This window comes from Centropristis striata, chromosome 15 (assembly GCF_030273125.1).
Source record: "Centropristis striata isolate RG_2023a ecotype Rhode Island chromosome 15, C.striata_1.0, whole genome shotgun sequence".
In the NCBI taxonomy this organism is placed as follows: domain Eukaryota; kingdom Metazoa; phylum Chordata; class Actinopteri; order Perciformes; family Serranidae; genus Centropristis; species Centropristis striata.
The window spans coordinates 9,327,452-9,349,245 of record NC_081531.1 but is presented as its reverse complement, the minus strand read 5'-3'; the positions used below and the strand labels follow the sequence as shown (position 1 = coordinate 9,349,245).

The following is a 21,794-nucleotide window of genomic DNA, read 5'->3' as shown; positions in this document are numbered from 1 at the left end:
CTCTAATTGCCATGAGAAGTTTGCTTCAAGAAAAAACAAACTTCAACAGAAGGACACTTCACATTCACTACAGCCAAATGATACAGCAGTAAAATGTATCTCTTAACCAAAGAGACTAGGGGTGTAAGAAAATATCTCTTCACTTACTTTTATTAATCAGACTGTATGCATATGGTGGTGTGTTGTCTATACTATGACAATTTTCCATACCATAACAACAAAAATCACAATACATCTCCTTGCTTATGGTTTCATTGTATTGACTCAGAACTCCTGTATCATGGTACGCCAGATTCTTGCCACTACACAGCCCTAGGAAACACTCCCTAAGTGCACTTGGATTTGAGACAGAAACACAGACTGACAAGCCTTTTAAATAAAACATACAGAAATTACCACCTGCAGTGATGCCATACAGCTGAACTACAGCTCTCAACCCGCCGACTGAAGTGCAGTTTCAGGCAGATTTTCTTGCAAATCCTCGTCTATTTGCCATGTGCTTTCTTTGAATGAGCAGAGACACCCCTGCTGCGCTCTCACATAGCAGCAATTTGTATGTTTGGTGTTTTTAAACACACTGTCAGACCACATCGAGAGACAATGTCTGCCGATTGCTGCTCGCCGGAAACACTTCAGCCTGATAAATACGACCTCTCCCGCTCCCTCTGCCACCCGTTCGACTGCCCCCACCTCCTCCCCCCGCCCCTGGAGGCTTCACCAGCAGAGGCTTCGCCCTTCAGGAGAGCTGAAGAAGAAGGAAGTAGGACAGGAGGAGGAGCAGCGTGTGTCTGCCAGCGGGATGAGAGGAGAGGAGAGCATGCATTGACTGAGGCTTCATGTGGCGAGGAGAGGAAAGCGAGGAGAAGCACTGAGATGCTGCAGGGTGGTGGTGGTGGTGGTGGTGGTGGGGGGGGGGGGGGGGGGGGGGTATCACTACTCAACTAGGAACAATGTGAGTGTGGAGCAGGCAGGAGACAGATGCTTTGTGGAGAAAGAAACTGAGAGACAGACGGCGGAGGAAGATAGGAGCGAGAGTGACTGACATTTTCTCTCACACCTCTATGAGCAGCCACATCCTAATAAAAGCTAATCCCTCTATCAGCCTCTTACCTCACCTGGGCCTATCTCAGCAACAGCAGCACTGTGACAAAATGGAAGACTGCTTTCCAAGATACACTCTGTATTTGTTTGGTTTTGGCCAGAGCAGCTCAGTGGTGCACAGGTCCCATGCAGCTGAGTATCTGGTCAGCACTGTCACCGTCCTGTCACTCACACGGCTCCTGCTGACTTTTGCTTTTTAACGGAGCAGCGTGTCACGCACTGAGCGCTGATTACTGATTCATGGGCTGTTCACAAGGGCTGAGACAAACACTTATTTGCAATGCCAGCATAGACTGCAGTAGGCGTTTGTAAATGTGGTCACATAGCTGTCGGCAGAATAGAATTTGCAGCAGCGTGATGAGCTGTGAGGTTTTTTTTTATCAGTTTTTCATCTTGATGCATTCTCACTTAATTTGTCTATGTATGTATAAAATGGTCAGAAATGCTAATTTGCTTTAAATCCACTCATGAATTATTGGACGAATCCTTTCAGCTTGTGTATCAATTTTTGTGTCACAGGTCATATGATTTAAAATAAATAAGACTCTGCTTATACTCTTCCTATCAAGGAGGCAACTAACTAGTATTTTAATTATTGATTAATGTGCCCATTGATTTCTCGATTAATCATTTGGTCTATAAAATGTCAAAAATATTGAAAAATATCAATCGCACTTCCTCAAAGTGACAAAGGCTTATTTTGTCTTCAGTTTGATGTGATATAAAATAGAGAGAAGCAGGGAAAAAATGAATTTTTTGCTATTTTTTTTAAATTAGTAATTACTTGATTATTCAGCTATCAAAAGAAATGATTGTTTTTCTGTCACTAGACTAATCTATTAGTTGACTAAACACCGAAGCTCTCTCTCTCTCTCTCTCTGTCACTATTTCTATAATATTAAAATTGACTATTATATATTCTATATTATGTCTGAATGTCCAATGGATCTTAAAGACTGCAAAGTCATCATAGAAAATTAGTAAACTATGCTTACTGTGAATATATTTAAATGTTATCTGCAAGTTTATGGCTTTATCTCTCTAAATAAAAAGAAAAAAGGGCATTTATCGCTATAAGATCTGTTTTTTCCCTCTACGGATCAAAGTTTCAAATGAAGCAAAAGCTGTTTGAAACAACACTCCCCCAGAGCGCAGACCTGACACTTTTTGCAGCTGGTGCTGAATGAATGGATTCACACATTATTAATAAAATAATACCTGTCAACTGTAAAGAGAACATAAATATCACATAAAATAATGTGTCTGTGTGTCATTCAAAACAGGAACAGTGAGCAGCATAATACTTTAAAACTATGATAACCAATAACTCTGCCTTTCACTTAATATTTTCAAGTGTTTTGTCTGTTGTTTGTACTTCATTGTGTTTTCTCTGTGCTCACGACATTGTTGTAAATGAGGGATTGCCCTCAATGATTCCTGGAGAAATAAATAAAAGGATAAATTATCTTTGCACTGCAAAAAAGGGGTGTCTAAAAACAAGATAAAACCACTAAATCGAAGGTAAATTATCTTGCTGCATGGACAGATAATTTCACTTGACAAGATTTCTTAAATTAAGACTGTTAAATCTAGAAATAAGCATGTTGAACGCTTAAATAAGAAATTACATCTTAAAACAAGATAAATTATGTAACACTTCTAAATCTAAAGTTTTTTTTAAAATCTTGGTTAGAAACAAATCATTTTCAGTGCATTCTGCTCGGGCCAGTTCATCGCTGCTTGCAGCTTTAATTTATCTTGTTATTTCTTATTTCAAGTGTACAACATGCTTATTTCTAGATTTAACAATCTTCATTTAAGAAATCTTGTCAAGTGAAATTATTTGTCCATGCAGCAACATAATTTCCCTCAGATTTAGTGTTTTTATCTTGTTTTTAGACACACCTTTTTTACAGTGTGTCTAGTTACAAACTACTCCAGCCTATTATAATTATTATACAATTCATTAAGCAACTTTGTGAACAAAACTGGTTCAAATGTCTGCTTCTTTAAGAGAATCCCATTTCATAGAACTGACAATAACCAAAGCTAGGTGTATAAATAGATCCACTGCTGTGTGTGGAAGGCTTAAAACGCTGGGTAATCCCGCAAATGTGTAAAAACTGAGTGGAGGCGGTTTGACCAAAACAATACGCCCCTCAATTCACAAAAAAAAAAAAAAAAAAAAAAATGGCAACAATGTTAGAACAGTGATGACGGGGATATTGAACGCCCCACAGCCAGGACAGAGAGAGGAAATAAAAGAAACAGCAGCTGGTCACAGTGTAGCAACGGAAATCGACGAGTTATAAAACAGCACCATCTGCAAAGCGAGGAGCGGAGAGGAGAGGCAGCTAAAACACGGTCCCCCCACAGCAGCCCGCTATTACTCTAGTGTCCCCTTTCGCTCTAATGAACTAAATACGTGGGGTACAAACACAAGAAGCCCTAATACGCTCATACAGTATGTATGAAGCTGGAAGGGAAGGGAGCTTCTTCTTCTTCTTCTTCACTGATGCCCGTTATTATCCCTGCCTGCCTACAACAACTTGATCCTGTCTTCGAAAACTTACCTCGTCTGCAGTCTTTTGCCTCGCTGTTGTCGGCGGATATTTGTCAGTATTCGGGACTCGGGTGGGTGCTGATGTGGAGCCGTGTCCTGCGTCCCCCTCCTCTTCAGCGTTAGCTAGCCCGCTGCTGCTGCCTCTGCTCGGCTTGTGGTGCTGAAGTGGACAGCGCACCGAGGAGAGCTGGGAACAAAAACCCCACACTGCGCCTGTCCGGGGCCCGCCGGCGGCACAGCGCCCCCTGCAGGGCCGGAGGAGCGCCCGCAGCAGCACGACGACACGGAGACAAGAGCACTGGGAGAGCGCCACCTAGCGGGGTGTTTCCACACTGTGTGAACGGCTGAGACACTTTCTACATCGTCACCCTGTTAAAATAATCGCCTAATTCATTTTTTCAAGTTTTGCAGGAAACACAAAAAAATTCACCAAAAGTGCAACATGTGACATTTATTGATCATTTCACTCAAAAAGGACGTAGCAAAGGATGGCTATTGGCATAGTAATAATACTGTGTGTAAATTATGTAACTTAAGAGAAATAAATGACTTACGCAGTTTTTTGAACATGCCTTTATGGCTTAAGCAAGATATGGTAACACTTTATTTTGAAGGTGTCTACATAAGAGTCACACAAGCCTGTCAGAAACATGACATGACAAGTATCATGAGCATTAATGTTACTTCAAAGTGTCATTAATGTTCATGACACATCCCATGTCATGTTTATGACACATTCATGTCACTCTTATGTAGACACCTTAGAGTAAAGTGTTACTAATATTAGTGTCAACAATAAAACACTGATCAACTAAACTGATAACTAAACAATCTCCCTCTAGCTCTTCTTTGCTGGGTTCTTATCTGATGCCTATGAATGTGGCAAATTGTCAAAGAAGTGATGATCTTAAAGGGGTAAAAGTAAAATCACATGATCTGATCAACTGAATGAATGAATGAATGAACCCTTTATTGTCATTGCACAGAGTAACAAGTACAAGTACAACGAAATTGGCCTCCAACCCGTCCAGAACGCATAAAACACCCACAAACAATATCACAAGGTAGACAGGACAGGAAGACAGGGTATGAAGAGAGAGAAATACAGCACACATGAGGATGTAGGCGATTTTACCATAGGTGGCCGGCGTCATGAGGAGATGATTAGGCAAAAAAACAAACAATTTTGACAAAAAATGACATAGGCAATTATTTTAACAGTGTGACGACATTATCATTCATTGTACAGGTGCATCTCAATAAATTAGAATATGATGGAAAAGTCCATTTCCAGTAGTTCAAGTCAAATAGCCTCAACAAAGTACTGAGTGCATATACAGTCATGGAAAAGAATTATTGGACCACACTTTTTCTTCAATTTCTTGCCTGGTACAACTGACACTGAGTTAAGGGAAAAAAATGAATGTGACACACTAGAGCAGGGGTCAGCAACCTTGACTAACAAGAGAGCCATTGTTGGCCAGAATAAGAGAAACAATGTCGTAATGGAGCCACAAACCTTATTATGAGCCTTATTATGAACATAAACCAGCCTCTAACTCTAAATCAGCCAACCAACATTACTAATAGGTCATAATGAGCATTTATTAATTTGATTTTGTCAGAATGCAGCAAGGGCCCAAGTACAAATGAGAGGCTGGATACCGAAGAAATACAGTCATGGAAAAAATTATTAGAAAATTGTTTTTCTGCAGTTTCTTGTTCATTTTTAATGCCTGGTACAATTAAAGGTACATTTGTTTGGACAAATATAATGATAACAACAAAATAGCTGATAAGAGTTTAATCTAAGAGCTGATATCTGGACATTTTCCATGGTTTTCCTGATAATAACCAAAATCATTATCAAGAAAACCATGGAAAATGTCTAGATATCAGCTCTTAAAATAAACTCAAACTTATGAGCTATTTTTGTTGTTATCATTACATTTGTTCAAACAAATGTATCTTTAGTTGTACCAGGCATTATGAACAATAAAGTGAGGAAAACAAGGGGTTGGTATAATGTTTTTTTCCATTACTGTAGATGAACATCGTTTTCAGAGGCCAACATTTCCATATTAAAAATACTTTTTAGAATTGGTCTTTTTCTAATTTAATTTGTTCTGGGACACTGAATTTTCATTCTGTTAGGTTTTCATTAAATGTAAGCCATAATCATTATAGTTAAAAGAAATTAAATAAATTAAGACATGGAATATTTCATTATGTGTGTGATGGATCTATATAATGTGTTATTTCCAATTTTTGAATTGAATTACTCACATAAATAAACTTTTCTATGATATTCTAATTCATTGAGATGCACCTGTATATCCCCTAACAGGCTTCTTTCACCCAGGACATTCTGGCACAGGTGTAAATAATGACGTTAATGATAGAATCCATTTATCTGCTTTGCTGCCAGGTTCCTGGTATTGTCCATTGCTCAGTGGGACACTTCAATAGAACAGCATGGAGGACAAGCTGCTAAATCAAAAACAAATAAATGACTCAATAAACACATTCATATGCTGTTAACTGTGTGGAAGACAGGAACTGCCAAAATCTAAAAACTACTGAAAAGATTAAATGGCTTTGAATGACAGTCCCATCATTTGCATAATGAAGAAAAATCAATTCCAATGAAATGCAAAGGGAAAATAATATATAGATAGTGTACATAAATATATAAAAATACAATTAATTTAAAAAAAATGATAAACACCTTAAAGTTAAAAAAATGTGAACAAATAAAAAAGTTAATAAAAAACAGAAATAATAATTTATGTCACGGTTGATCAATTTATATATCAATTATATAATTCAATGATATATCCTTAATATTTTTCTAATATAATTTTTGCACATTTAATGGCATGATTACATATTTCTCCAGTCATTTCTTTAACTATTTCTTTATTTTTGCTGCTCCGGCCAAAAGTTCCTGTCCTCCATACAGGGCTGGACTGGGACAAAAAAAAAAAAAAAAAACAGCCCTGGCATTTTTGCCCCGACCAGCCCACCACAACTGACTACTCACTACTTAGTGCTCTCCTAACTATGTACATATACTAACCATATCACTCCACACTACACTACATGCAGGCTACATAAGACAGCCCTCACCCCAGAGTGTCAATCAAAACACAGGAAGTCGGGATATATAACTTTCACTCAAGTTTCACTCACTTTTAGAATATGGAAGAACACACAGTACTGTAAGAGTACAGTAGAACCTTCATTACTCACTGTAAAAGTGTGTTCTACTAATGCTCAGGAAATAAATGTTTACTGTCGTGGCAATTTTGACAACTGCACTACTTTAATGGGTGAGCTGGCCAAACACAAAGCACTCAATACTCTGTTAAGTAAGCAAGTTTTATTAGCACATTCGTATTCCATACACCACACAATCCCGAATGGCTCTTTCACAGTACAACAAAGTCCCATACACCGCTCGACTTATATCTGTTGTATTTCCCAGCATTGATTCTTCAGCAAGTCTCAATGTGGTCCTATCTTCCTGCCCTATACAACGCATTAGGACAGACCCCCCTGATCCACATGTTCCCCTCAATCATGGTGTTATCAGAGTTGAGTTCAAAGAGTGAGTTCCCAGAAGGCTTTGTGTCTTGAATACCAAGTAGGTCGCCGCCTACTTCATGTCCCACCATGCAGGAAACACCAAATTTCCTTCACATTACATATCAGAAAAACATCCCTTAGGGTGGGCAAATGATCCTGCAGAGACAGAATTGTCCTACGAGCACAGGGGTCGGCAACCTTTACTCACAAAAAAAACATCGTTGGACAAAAAAAGAGAAATAATGTCGGAACAGAGCCGCAAACCTTATTTTGAGCCTCACAATGAAGATGTGACAGTCTACTAAGTGTAAATTAGCCTACCAACATTACTAGTAAGTAGTGATGTGCCAATGAAGCCTCATGAAGCATTTTCTCTATTTTCTGAGCCCACTAGATAGCTCGCTATGTTTAACAAAGGGCTGAAAGCACAATTGATTACTATTGCCTGCGCCTTTTTCTTTAGACTGAGAGCGCCATCTAGTGGGCTCAGAACATAAGAAAATGCTTCATGAGGCTTCATTGGACCATCACTACTAGTAAGTAATAATGAGCATTTATTAATATGATTTTGTCAGAATGCAGCGAGGTGCCAAGTGCAAATGAGAGACTGGAAACCAAAGAAATATCTCAGGAGATTTGGAATTTAAAGCTAGCTAGAGAAACTCAAAACTAGACTTGAAGTTGGCAAAATGTAGATGTTAAGGTGCCTGTCCGTAGACGTTTTACTACCGTTTATAGGGAAAACAGAAATAACTGATGGCCTAACCCCCACAAGTCTGATATATATATATATATATATAATTTTTATTTACTTTTTAAAAATTTGTTTAGGTTTTGGTTGGTTTGGGATTTTTTTAACTTTATATATACATATATGTGTGTGTGTGTGTGTGTGTGTGCGCGTGTGTGTTTAGTTATATAAATCAATGATTTATCCTTTATCTTTTTCTAATATTTTTTTGCTATATTTCATGGCATGATAACATATTTCTTGAATAATTTCTTTTTTTATTTTTATTTTTGGCTGCTCCAGCCAAAATATGGCTCCTCCATAGAACAGAACCATCGTCAATGTTAACACTCCAACTGTTGTGAAAAGGCCTGGATCAGAGTATTCAGGAATAATGTTCTTCTATAAACTGTGTGCTTTTCTTTCTGTGCCTCGGGTGCAGAAGTTCTGATGTCAATCAATTTAAAATCATTTTTAAAAATGTCATTGATATAAATAAATGATATTTTGGTCTGGTTTGGTGAAAAATTGAAAGAGTGAAATCTCTATTCAGAGCAGGTAGCCTTTCTCATTCAAATTTCGCTTGCGTTCATTTTACTGGGAACCCCTTCAATTGTTTGCAACCTCTCACTTTGAGAACCATGAAACTAAATATTCTAAATAAATACTACAAAACATCACCCCTGCCTCCTAACTGAAGCTATTCATTTCTTACAACAATAGCACTGGTGTGTGATACCCATTACAATGGAAGACAGGTGTGAGGAGCCTATTATACTGAATAAATGTCAGTGATTGAAGCAAATACTATAATATGCACAAAAAAGATGAGCTGAGAGGTGAGAGGAATTAAAAATAAATGCAGTCAACTCGTGAAACCAAATGATTTAAAAAGAAAATTAAGTTTTTGACAGTGTCTGACATTTACTTCCATTCATCTGAACTTCTGCAAGGAAAACAATGCAGAGAAATAATTACAAGTGTCTAGTACAAGTATGTTATGCTTTTATCAGAATTTAAGCATAGATCACAAAAAGTTACTGTGATTTTTTGGGTGTACTGGAATACATTCTTTTTGCAGCTGGTGAGTTTTATTGGAATGTGATTATGCTTTATTAAAAGTCTCTGAGCTGAGTGTTGAGTCTTTTTTAATCATTCCACAGGCTCTTCTGATGCGGTTTCTCCTGTCCATTGTGGTTTAGTTTCCACTGAGTCTGTTCTTCACCGTCACATGGGGTGTAAACTGTCCCGAGCGGCGGGCTGTAAGGAGTGGTCCAGAGCAGCAGCGAGGTCGCCCTGGGTGACAGCGAGGGTGGCCTGCTCCGGCAGCAGGCTGGGATCGGTCAGGATGGAGGTGGTGGTACTCAGGAGACGGAGTGAACTCAGGACCACTGAGGGGACACGCAGAGAAACAAACACAGAGAATGTGACGGTACAGTGGGAAACATATGTAGTGTGAGAGAGTAATAAAATGTAGCATTATCTGCATTATAACCATCAGAAGATAAAACACAGATTGAATATAACAGTGCACACACACATAGATAACAGCTTATGCAGGGAAAGCAGATATAAGACACAGGCTCATTCATGGAGCAGAAGACACATTTGTAGAGATATTTTCAAGGTTATGGGATCGGAGGGAGTAAAGCACTGAAGAACACTAGTTATAGATAGAGGGGGCCAGATAAGAAGAAATGTGTGTAGAATGTTTTACTTCAAGAGGTGCTGAAGGAAGGTGTAACACCAAAAGGCTAAGGACTTAGTCTAGGGTGTCATCAAGGGCAGGCCGCGTCTAAACCAGGGTGCTGCCCCAATAGTTTTGACCAATCAGATAAGCCGTGTTTCCTTTAGCCCATTGACGCCTAAAACTTCCTGTAAAACCTCTGGGGGATTTTAAAATCAGCCCCTAAAACCTGAAGTTTTTCTGGAAATTCAACAGAAGTGTCAACGCTTCTACTAAATAATAGATTTTTCAGCCTCTGTAGCAGATAGAAATGAAATTCAAAAAGTATTTGAGAGCTTATACATATACTACAAAACGACGTAAACGCTTTCCAGGCCTCAATGGGTTAAGGGGAAGAGTGGCCACCGGGAAAGTCTCAACTGTCCGCTCACTCTGCGTGTCTCCATTACAAAAAGGCCCCAGATGGATTTTAAGAGACTCTGGAGGTGACGTATGGTTTTAGATCGGCGCGTTATCGATTAGCGACAGTTTTGACCGTGATCCGTGAACACACACGCGACAGATTAAACACAGGAGACGCAACTGTGGCCGCCGTCGCTAAATTTGCACAACATCAGCAGCTGATCATAAACAAAGCAGCATGGCTAATTATGCAGAGTGTCCGGTGCTTGTTGTAAACAAGCAGAGATCGCTAAGTGAACACCTCATGTAGCAGCAGCACATACACACAGTACTGCTACAGAGCTAACTGTTAGCCTATTAGCAATTTGCAGACTGGACGCTAAGGGGTTAATGTCCCCTCCGGCTCTGTGACTGCAGCTTGGAGAGACTGCTGCAGGAGGACTGTGCTGCTTCGACTCGTTCTTACTCTTCTTAACGAGCAGCCGCCCCCACGGCTCGCTAAGAAGAGTAAGAACAAGTCTCCAAAAGTCTCCAATAAAATCAGAAAAAGTCGCTAGATTTGTCGCCAATCGCATTTTTGAAATATAGTCGCTAGGGGGGTCGAGTACTACTTCAAATCCTGCTTAGCTTTCTGTCCAATCAGCAACCAGGATTTTTTCAGGGGAGAAAAACGGCCCTGCTCTTCAACAAGGCCAAAAAAAGTCCGGACAAAAGACCCTCAGGACAGCTCATATTACATTACATTACATTACATTACATGTCATTTAGCAGACGCTTTTGTCCAAAGCGACTTACAATAAGTGCATTCAACCTGAAGGTACTAGACATAGACCACAGGAATCAAGTAAGTACATAAGTTTAAGAGCTAACTGTCATTGCTACAGGAGTGCTATATGTTAAAGAAGAAAAGAAGAGAAAAGAATAAGAATTTTTTTTTTTTTTTTTTTTTTTTTTTTTTTTTAATTAAATATATATCTGTTAGGTGACCATGACTTAACCGAGGTATTGTTGGAAGAGATAGGTCTTCAGCCTGCGGCGGAAGATGTACAGGCTGTCTGAGGTCCTGATGTCGGTGGGGAGCTCGTTCCACCATTTGGGAGCCAAGACAGAGAAGAGTCTGGAAGTGGTTTTGAGGCGAGTTGACCCACGCAGGGTGGGAGTCGCCAGCTGTTTGGCTGATGCAGAGCGGAGAGGACGGGCAGGAGTGTAGAGTTTGACAAGGTCTTGGATGTAAGTAGGACCTGAACCGTTAGCAGCAGAGTACGCCAGAGCTAGAGTCTTAAAGCGTATCCGCGCAGCCACTGGTAGCCAGTGGAGGGAGCGGAGGAGGGGTGTTGTGTGTGAAAATTTGGGAAGATTGAAGACCAATCGAGCAGCTGCATTCTGGATGAGTTGTAGAGGTCGGATGGCTTTGGCAGGCAGACCTGCCATGAGGGAGTTGCAGTAGTCCAGGCGTGAGATGACCAGTGCCTGGACCAGGACCTGAGCTGCCTTCTGGGTGAGAAACGGGCGGATTCTCCTGATGTTATGCAGCAAGAATCTGCAAGATCTGGTAGTGGCGGTGATGTTTGTTGAGAGGGACAGTTGGTTGTCAAGAGTTACGCCAAGGTTTTTGGCGGTTTCTGTGGAGGCAACCACTGTGTCCTGGACAGTGATGTGGAAGTCAGTGGTGGGAGAGCCCTTCCCTGGGAGGTAAAGTAGCTCAGTCTTTCCCAGGTTGAGTTTGAGGTGGTGCGAGGACATCCACTGGGAGATGTCGGCCAGACATGCAGAGATACGTGCTGCTGCACGTGTTTCAGACTGGGGAAATGAGAAGATTAGCTGGGTGTCGTCGGCATAGCTATGATAGGAGAAGCCATGAGAGTGGATGAGGGAGCCAAGAGAGTTGGTGTAAATCGAGAAGAGGAGCGGACCAAGGACCGAGCCTTGAGGGACCCCTGTGGTGAGTAGACAGGGTTCTGAAACAGAACCCCTCCAAGTTACACGGAAGGTGCGGTCCTTGAGGTAGGATTTGAGCAGAGAGAGGGCGGAGCCAGATACTCCCAGGAGGTGAAGGGTGGAGATGAGGATCTGGTGATCCACAGTGTCAAAAGCTGCAGAAAGGTCCAGTAGAACCACAACAGATGAGAGAGAGGCCGCCTTCGCCTTGTGAAGCTGTTCAGTCACAGCGAGAAGGGCGGTCTCTGTTGAGTGGCCCTTCTTGAAACCAGACTGGTGAGGGTCAAGGAGGTTGTTCACATGCAGATAGGAGGACAGCTGATTGAAGATAGCCCGTTCCAGAGTTTTGGAGAGGAACGGCAGGAGAGAGACGGGTCTGTAATTGTCCACTAAGGATGGGTCGAGGGTGGATTTCTTTAGGAGAGGATTCGCCCTTGCTTCCTTCAGAGAGTTAGGAAAGCAGCCAGTAGTCAAGGAAGTGTTGACAAGATGGGAGAGGAACGGGAGGAGATCCGGAGCAATAGACTGAAACAGGTGGGAGGGAATAGGATCCAGCTGACAAGTGGTAGGACGGGCAGAGGTTACCAGGCTGAGCACTTGAGGAGGAGACAGTGGAGTGAATGCTGAGAGGGAGGAAGACACTGATGGGGAGGGAGGAGAGGCAGGTTGTGAGACTGGATGGGTAAATGACGAGCGTATGTCCTCAATCTTTTTCAGGAAATGGTTGACAAAGTGGGTTGGTAGGAGGGAGGAGGTAGGAGGGGGAGTTGGAGGGACCAGGAGGTTTGTAAATATGGAGTAGAGCTTCTTGGGATTGGAGAATGAGGATTGGATTTTGGTCTGATAGAAAGAGCTTTTTTCAGCTGAGATTAAAGATGAGAAGGCAGCAAGAAGAGATTGGTAGTTGCGTAGGTCCTCAGGGTGTTTAGTTTTCTGCCACTTCCGTTCTGCTGCCCGTAGGGGAGCTCTGGTGGCACGCACAGAGTCCGACAGCCACGGGGCAGGGGAGGACTTGCGCACTTTCCGGGGAGTGAGAGGACAGAGTGAGTCAAGAGAGGAGGAGAGGGTGGCAAGGAGAGTGTCGGTTGCAGAGTTGGGCTGCAGAAGTGAGAAAGAGTCCGATGAAGGGAGGGATGAGAGAACAGTTGAGGCCAGAGCAGGAGGAGAGAGAGAGCGAATGTTGCGGCGGACCAGTGCAGTATCTGTCGGTGAGGACAGACAGTCCGATCGGGAGAGTGGGAGGGAGAACTTGACAAAGAAATGGTCAGAGATGTGAAGTGGGGTTACAGAGAGATTGGTAGTCGAGCAACTCCTGGTGAAAATGAGATCGAGGAGGTTGCCAGCTTTGTGAGTAGGGGGTGATGGAGTGAGCAAAAGAGCGAAGGAGGAGAGTAGGAGTAGTAGGTCAGCTGACTTCTCGGGCTGGATGTTGAAGTCCCCGAGAAGGACAAGTGGTGGACCATCTTCAGGGAAGTTTGACAGTAGGACGTCAAGCTCCTCCAGAAATTCTCCAAGGGGACCAGGTGGGCGGTAGAGAACAACAATGGTTATTGGTGATGGAGAGGTTATGGAGACAGCGTGGAATTCAAAGAACCGTGGAGAGAACTGTGGGAGTGGATGGAGGGAGAACTTCCAGTTACGGTTGATAAGAAGACCTGTTCCTCCACCCCTACCAGTGTGTCTAGGAGTGTGGGAGAAGGAGAAGGCAGCAGAAAGAGCTGCAGGAGTGGAGGAGTTGGTTGGTGTTAACCATGTCTCAGTGAGGGCAAGGAAGTCCAGTGATTGCTGAGCAGCAAAGCCAGAGATGAACTCAGACTTGCGACATGCAGACTGACAGTTCCAGAGTCCACCCTTGACGAGGCACTGAGTGTGCTTGGAGCGAGCAGGGTGCACAAGGTTGTGATAAGTGCGACAGGTTGTGCGAGGTCTGAAGAATCTTCTAGTTGAAACTCGAACTGGGACTGATATTCAAATTTGGGCGTTTCAGCGAGTGAGACCCGCCTCATTTCGGGAATTGGGCTGTAGTGGAAACACCCCTATAGTTGCACATTAACATTATAAAACTCTGACTGTGATTTCTGATCAGATTAAGGTCCATGTACATGCTCACTCTTTCATTGCCGTCTTAATATATAGCTAAAAGGATTTTACTCTCCTCTGTTCTGTTCTGCAAAAAATGAACTCTAACAGGAGTGATAAAGACAAACTGGAGATAGATGATGAACTCACTGGGTCTCAGGGCAGGCAGGGAACAGTGTTGGTCCAGCCAGGACAGAGTGGATCGACACAGGTCCTCCACGCTTGCAGTGGACACCATTCCATTATAGGACTCAAACAGCGGCTCGATGATGATACTGAACTGACACTGAGTTGAGGAAAAAAATGAATGTGACACACTAGAGCAGGGGTCGACAACCTTGACGAACAAGAGAGCCGTTGTTGGCCAGAATAAGAGAGACCATTGTTTTTCTTCAATTTCTTGTTCATTTTAATGCCTGGTACAACTAAAGGTACATTTGTTTGGACAAATATAATGATAACATAAATAGCTCATAAGAGTTTGATTTAAGAGCTGATCAGCCATTTTCCATGGTTTTATTGATAATAACCAAAATCATTATCAAGAGAACCACAGAAAATGTCAAGATGTCAGCTCTTAAATTAAACTCTTATGAGCTATTTTTTTAATTGTATCTTTAGTTGTAATGAGAAAAATCTTTTCGGCCAATTTCGAATTCTCCTTTCACAGTGGAGACATGCTAGAAAAACAAAGTTTTCTACAAGAATTCAATATAACAGCAGAGTGAGTAATAGATTGACATTTTAGAGGTGAAGACTCCTTTACAACAATGGATGCCGATGGAATAAGGCTTTGGATACACAGACTTGTTTGTACTATCATTTTTTTGATTGTTTTAGTCTTTTCAAAGGATTTTTAAATTACAAGAAAAATATAACATAAAACTAATGTTTGACCAAAAATGAAATAATCCAGTTTTCATTGCACTGTTGATGGAGATGCAAGAAAATCAGCAGACAAACATACAGTAAATGCAGCTATCTCGACTTTACGTAAAGAGAAAAGATCCTCTGGGAGAACTTTGTGTTTTTAATTCATTATATCAGCAAACAATCTCTCGAGGGACCATAGAAAATACCTTAATATTCATGGAAAGAAAACATCCTAAAGGTGTTTTTGTGCAGCACACAAAGATAAAAAAAAAAAAAAAAAGAGAGAATCTAATCTTCTTATCTTGCCTGCTAGATATGAGCAGCAGTAACGGATTGGCTGATCATTAGAAAAGAGTTATGGATTAATATTACTCTATTTTTTATGCAACTGGCATTTGTGACACACAGGCATTTGTTTTATCTGCTTGATTACACTGAGACGCCCCAGATGAATAATGGGCTTTGTATGCATTAAAACTACATTAGCATACTGAGAACTGCACTGAGACCATATGTGCTGCAACAAAATAAAAGCTAAACAGTATCCTTCCAGACTGGTATAATGCTTGGTGTAATTAGTTCATTTGATTCAGAGAAAAAGGTTTAGGGAACACAATAACATCTGATATTCCTCCAAAGTCTGAGGAAGCCAGTTAATGCTGGAGCCAAGTACTCACACACTCAGGAATAGACAATATATTCTAGTCACATTTTTTATGCAGAGTAAATATGTTTTTGGTTGCCTTTGTGGCAGTGTGATGGTTTTTAATTAAACTCTGGCAGATTTACATTCATAAGGATACGATCCAGAACTTCCAGTTTTGCAGCGTCTGTGCCTGGACGTACTCTCGGAACTTCTGCCTCATGTGGTCAAAGCGTTGCCGAGTGATGGGAACACCGGTGGCTGGTAGCTGCTGCTGACACGCACTGCATGAGGAAACATACTGAGTCAACAGAGCAGCGCAGTGCACATACAGGTGCATCTAAATACATTAGAATATGATGGAAAAGTCCATTTCCAGTGGTTGAAGTCAAATAGCCCCAACCAAGTATTGAGTCAGATAGATGGACATACTTTTCAGAGGCAAACATTTCTATATTAAACATATTTTTTAAAATTGGTCTTTTGTAATATTCAAATTATTTTGACACACTGAATTTTAGGTCTTCATTAAATGTAAGCCATATAATTAGAAGAAATTAACTAAATTAAGATGTGAAATGTTTCATTCTGTGTGCAATGGACCTAGATAATGTGTTATTTCCACCTTTTCAATTGAATTACTGACATAAATAAACTTTTCTTTGATATTCTAATTTATTGAGATGCACCTGTATGTCCTTTTAAACTCTAACTCTGTTTTTAAATTAAATAAAATAGTTTTTTATGACTATTTTATTGTTTTAGTACACTGAATTTTAGGTCTTCATTAAATATAAGCCATAATCATTATAATTAGAAGAAATTAAATAAATTAAGACATGAAATGTTTCATTCTGTGTGCAATGGATCTATATAATGTGTTTTTTCCACTTTTTGAATTTAATTACTGACATAAATACACTTTTCTATGATATTCTTATTTATTGAGATGCACCTGTATACTGTATACATTTATATTGTATTGATTGTAACAGCAGGGAAAGACCAATATGTGATATTAAAGGATAGGATTGATAAGAAGTCTGTCTTAATCCAATAGTCAGGTGCCCATATGCACATTAAAACAGTTTTTGCTTGCTGTAATTATTCTCCGTGAAGAGTTACAATCTTAAAAAGCTTTTTTCATTTTCTTTGGCAGCACCGGTAGGCGGTAACCGCAGGTGTATTTTTGGCTCTCACTATCACTTGATTTTCATCAGCAGTAGTCTTCTTTGGTGGGCTTTTTTGTGTGTTTAGTCCCAGTATTGTTGTTGACTCACCAGTTCTCAAAGCCAAGTCAGTCTGGAGTCCCCAGTGTTCAAGTCTGAGTCCAAGTCCGAGTCATGAAGTCAAGAAGAGTCTGACTGGAGTCCAGGACTTAGCTAGCTTAGCCTTCAGTTATTTTACTGGGTGCAACCTGAACCAATCATGCGTTGATTGGTGTTATGTGAATCTATGGATGTCCATAGATTCACATGCCCACACACATACACACATTCACACATATACTTATTATTTTTGTAGGGAAATTATATGACCTCTACATCTATACAGTCATGGAAAAATGATTAGACCACCCTTGTTTTCTTCAATTTCTTGTTCATTTTAATGTCTGGTACAACTAAAGGTATATTTGTTTGGACAAATATAAAGAAAACAACAAAAATAGCTCATAAGCGTTTAATTTAAGAGCTGATATCTAGACATTTTCCATGGTTTTCTTGATAACAACCACAATCATTATCAATAAAACCATGGAAAATGTCTAGATATCAGCTCTTAAATTAAACTCTTATCAGCTAATTTTGTTGTTATCATTATATTTGCCCAAACAAATGTACCCTTAGTTGCACCAGGCATTAAAATGAACAAGAAATTGAAGGAAAAAATGGTCTAATAATTTTTTTTTTGATTTTTCACACACATTCACTACAAAAGTCTCACTTGATGGCAGAGTTGAGGAGCTGGATCTCCTCTCTGAGTCTCTGAGCCTCATCGTGCAGCTGAGCTCTCTCCTGCTGCATCTTACTGATGTACTCGGCAGTCTTCTGCAGCGTGGTGGCTTTGCTGATCTGTGCCGGCAGACAGATACAGAGACAGAGGGATTACCACATGTCAGCAATACACCACAATTATTCACAAAGCTTCAATATTACTGTGGCAGTTCATCAGCTGCATTTACATGTCATATAGTTTTCCAGTTAAACTGTGCATCAACTCTTTCTTTCCTTTCATCACGTCTATCCCTGATGCAGCTGCATGTCTTTCCACACTACCTTTATGCTTGGCTGGGAGCTCAGTGTTGTCACAAGGTTATGTAACGTGTCAAAACCCAGTTTGATGTTGAAGCGCCTCTTCTGTTCAGCCGAAATGTGAGTTATCCTCCTGGTTTCTGTTTGCTGCAGATAAAATATACAGTGGAGAAATGTGCATGTCACATAATGGGTCAACAGCAATCAGTTTCCTGTTCACTTGACCTGATTAAATTTCTATAAAACAAACTATTCAATGCCACGCGGTTCTGTATGAAAGCAGAGAGATTAAACGAGACAGTGTGTCCTACCTTACTTGATTCTATCTTTCCATGTCCTGAGAAGCACGAGTGTGGGGACTCGGGGTTGGAGGATTTATCTAGAGGGTTTGGTGGTGACGTTTGGCCTGGATGTCCTGGAAAAGTCACTTAAAAAAGACACATAACAATATCTACTTATTATTTTTGTAGCAAAATTACATGACCTCTAAATCTATGCAGTCATGGGAAAAAATATTAGACCACCCTTGTTTTCTTCAATTTATTGTTTATTTTAATGCCTGGTACAACTAAAGGTACATTTGTTTGGACAAATATAATGATAACAACAACAATGGCTCATCAGAGTTTAATTTAAGAGATGATATCTAGACATTTTCCATGGTTTTGTGGATAATAACCAAAATCATTATCAAGAAAACCATGAAAAATGTCTATAATCAGTAAACTAAACTCTTATGAGCTATTTTTGTTGTTATCATTATATTTGGCCAAACAAATGTACCTTTAGTTGCACCAGACATTATAGAAATTGAAGGAAAAAAATGGTCTAATAATTTTTTTTCCATGACTGTACATACCCATGCACAATTCAGTTTTTTTTTAATCATCATACACACCACAAACTCAATATATGGTAATCATGTAATCTGAATTACAAAGTTTTACAGTATTCAATGGAAACAAATCATCCATGTGTTCATTTTTCAACATTTTTAAGATGCATATTCTCATTTTTAGGTTCATCATTTTGGTTTCTACTACAGGTAGGTTTATATGCATTTATGTTCAAAACACGTATTATTTTTCTCATAGTCTGTCTACTTTAAGCCCCCCTCCCAAAAAATGCAGTTTACTCTGATTGGTCAGTGTTTATGGGTCTCCTGCAGTGGCGCTCTTGGTGTCTCTGCACCATCATTGCAGCTGGGGAATGACTGTAACAGCACTGTAGCAGCACTTTCTACCAAAATATAGTACAGCTGTGGCATCATATATTTACAGGTGTCCTGACATCTCGTTTAAACACAGTTTCTGGATTCGGGCTGTGTGTATTTCTTCGTGGGTTGAGTGTTTTGGTACTTTCACAGTATTTATACAGCACAGAGAACTGCTTTATAATTAAAAAAGACATGGATATCTCACTTTTTACAAAACTGGACCTTTAACATATGCACGATGTGAAAAAAACAGGAAAATGTTAACAGAAACGTAAAAAATCTAACTGATTTATAACAATATTATTGTTTGGAAATGTATTCATTTTCTTTCAAAAACAAATATAAATGTAGATACGTTTACTTAAATTTCCAATTATTTTGTATTCTTCACCTTTTCTCCATCTTTTTAAAAACTTTTCTATTTATCTTTCACTGGCTCATTTTATTTCTCAGCTCCTTCATTTCCCAAATTGCTTGTTCTTGGCATGCATTTAATCATTTATCTACATGAATTCCCCATTTCCCTTAGCACATTTCTAATTTTCCTTGTGCATGGTATATGCTAATGAGACGAGCATGCTCATGTATGTCCAGAGCAGTGATTAGTCGAGGGTTTGTGAGTCAAACAAATTAAGTTTTAATTCATCTTACCAACGGACGGTTAGTGAAAAGAATAAATATTTATGTTTCTTTTTTGCAGTCCTTTTTATGTATTAAACTCACAATCTAATATATGTATATTTATTTATTTAATTATTTATTTATTTATATTAAATGATGTGGATACTTCTTCCATCTCTGTTGTCTTAAAAGATTTTCGATGCACACAGTACATTTCAGGCCTCCAGACCATAAGCACGGTCTAAATTAAGAAGAGTGTCCTGTTAGTAATAAAAAGCTGGATATCTTGTTTATTTTATGAGCTGCAGCTTAATGACTTTCAAAAATGAATCATCATTTTCTCTGCAGAGAGCAGAGTAGCCAGGCCTGTTGTTGGAACTATTTTGAGATATAAAAATACACACAAAAACACAATCTGCACATTATCTTATTGCACAGAACCTTCACATATGGTGTTTTTGCACGATGCATGCATAATGTCCATTGTACCCCACACTGCAAAAAGGGGTGTGTAAAAACAAGATAAAAACACTAAATCTGAGGGAAAAGGTACTCAAAACAAGTGAAATTATCTGTCAATGCAGCAAGATCATTTCACTTGACAAGATGACAAGATTTCTTGAATTAAAATTGTTAAATCTAGAAATAAGCATGTCTACTGATGACATTTAGAAGGCTTAAACAAGCTGAAAATGCTGGTTTTAAGATCAACTTACTTAAAACGTGACTTTTTAAAGCCCCCAAATGAGTGAAATATATTAAATATAAGCAGAAAGAAAGCAGAAAATGCTGGTTTTAAGGTGATATTGTGCACATAAGTATCAGACTTAGCTGCATTTCCTTTGATGTATACACAAGATACCAGCTGAAACTAAACAGTGTGTCAGTTTGATGTCACCAATCAAAAGAAGGCTTGATCCCTTATTGCATTTGGAAAAAGTGACATCACTGCAAAATAGGGGCGTCTAAAAACAAGATAAAAACACTAAATCTGAGGGAAATTATCTTGCTGCATGGACAGATAATTTCACTTGACAAGATTTCTTGAATTAAGATTGTTGACTCTAGAAATAAGCATGTTGAACACTTAAAATAGGGAAACTAACTCTTAAAACAAGATAAATTATCTAACATATCTAAATCTAAGTTTTTTTTTTTATCTTGGTAAGAACAAAATAATCTGCAGTGATGTTGTTAAACTGAGCTCATACCTGTCAGGCTGTTTCTGTCCGAGCCGTAGAGCTGGACAGGAGACAGTTTCTCAGTCTTGGGAATGAGCAGAGCTGTCCCGGTGTGTGTGGAGCCGTGAGTGAGCAGGGCGGACACCGCCGAGCCTCTGGAGGTGCTGGCGTGGGGTCCGCTGTGCCCCAGCGTGGCGCTCTGGCTGTGTAGAGTTGTCATCACTGGGATCCCTGCAGGCCACGCAGCCCCGTGCTGCAGCTGTGATGAAGCTCCTCCAACATGTGTGCTGCTGCTGCTGCTGCTGCTTGACTGCTAAACAACACACAGTCACCACTTAGAAGAGCCTCATCAGAAATAGTTTTGTTTGGTTAACCAAACAAGGTAACCCTCTATGGTACGGTGCTGCCCTCAGGCAACATACCCATTTTTGGCCTGTCATATTTCTACAATGCATTTTTTTGAGTGATGCGATACTTTAAAAAAGAGGGAAGAGTATAGGGAACCAATAGCAATGCTTTAATTTGTTATATGACCTCCAGGAGGCCATATTGAAACCCTTTTTTGCAGACTTTTCCAAAGAAAACAGCTTTGCCATTTTGTGCCACAAAAATGCACTCAAAACGTCAAAACAGATTTCCTGGCCCTTTTCCATCTGAAAAAAAAATACTAATAGGTGAGTAAACCTTGATTTTTGATAGTTTCATGCAATGTATTTTCTAATTAAATGATGGAAACTTGTTAACATGCAACTGTTGCCCTGAGGCAATAACATACCATTAAGGAGAATTGCTATGTTGCCTCAAGGGAAAAATGCCAACCATTATGGAATCGGCATGAGATACTGGTAGTGTGTGTTTATGTATATATGTAATGTTCAAAAAAATACCATTCATCATAATTTTGTTTTGATCTTTACAGT

The 21,794-nt window shown here is 39.9% G+C and overlaps 2 protein-coding genes across 3 annotated transcripts in view; both read right to left on the bottom strand.

Moving 5' to 3' along the window:
- srrm3 (serine/arginine repetitive matrix 3) overlaps positions 1-3,798 on the bottom strand; it is a 113,136-nt gene extending 109,338 nt beyond the window's left edge. The window contains exon 1 of the mRNA XM_059351162.1: positions 3,675-3,798. The gene's annotated coding sequence lies outside the window, so the exon portion shown is untranslated. The remainder of the gene's footprint in view (positions 1-3,674) is intronic.
- A 2,916-nt stretch (positions 3,799-6,714) lies between these two features.
- Positions 6,715-21,794, bottom strand: part of LOC131986496 (carbohydrate-responsive element-binding protein) — a 38,351-nt gene continuing 23,271 nt past the window's right edge. Inside the window, exons 11-17 of one of the 2 annotated variants that reach the window (XM_059351484.1) lie at positions 20,905-21,184; positions 18,168-18,283; positions 17,881-18,003; positions 17,549-17,676; positions 15,765-15,888; positions 14,239-14,368; positions 6,715-9,373 (exon numbers count right to left, since the gene is read on the bottom strand). In XM_059351484.1, coding sequence (XP_059207467.1) covers positions 9,210-9,373; positions 14,239-14,368; positions 15,765-15,888; positions 17,549-17,676; positions 17,881-18,003; positions 18,168-18,283; positions 20,905-21,184 — 1,065 coding nt within the window. In that variant the 3' untranslated portion in view covers positions 6,715-9,209. Of the gene's footprint in view, positions 9,374-14,238; positions 14,369-15,764; positions 15,889-17,548; positions 17,677-17,880; positions 18,004-18,167; positions 18,284-20,904; positions 21,188-21,794 lie in introns of both variants that reach the window. The other variant, XM_059351483.1, reaches the window with a different exon arrangement.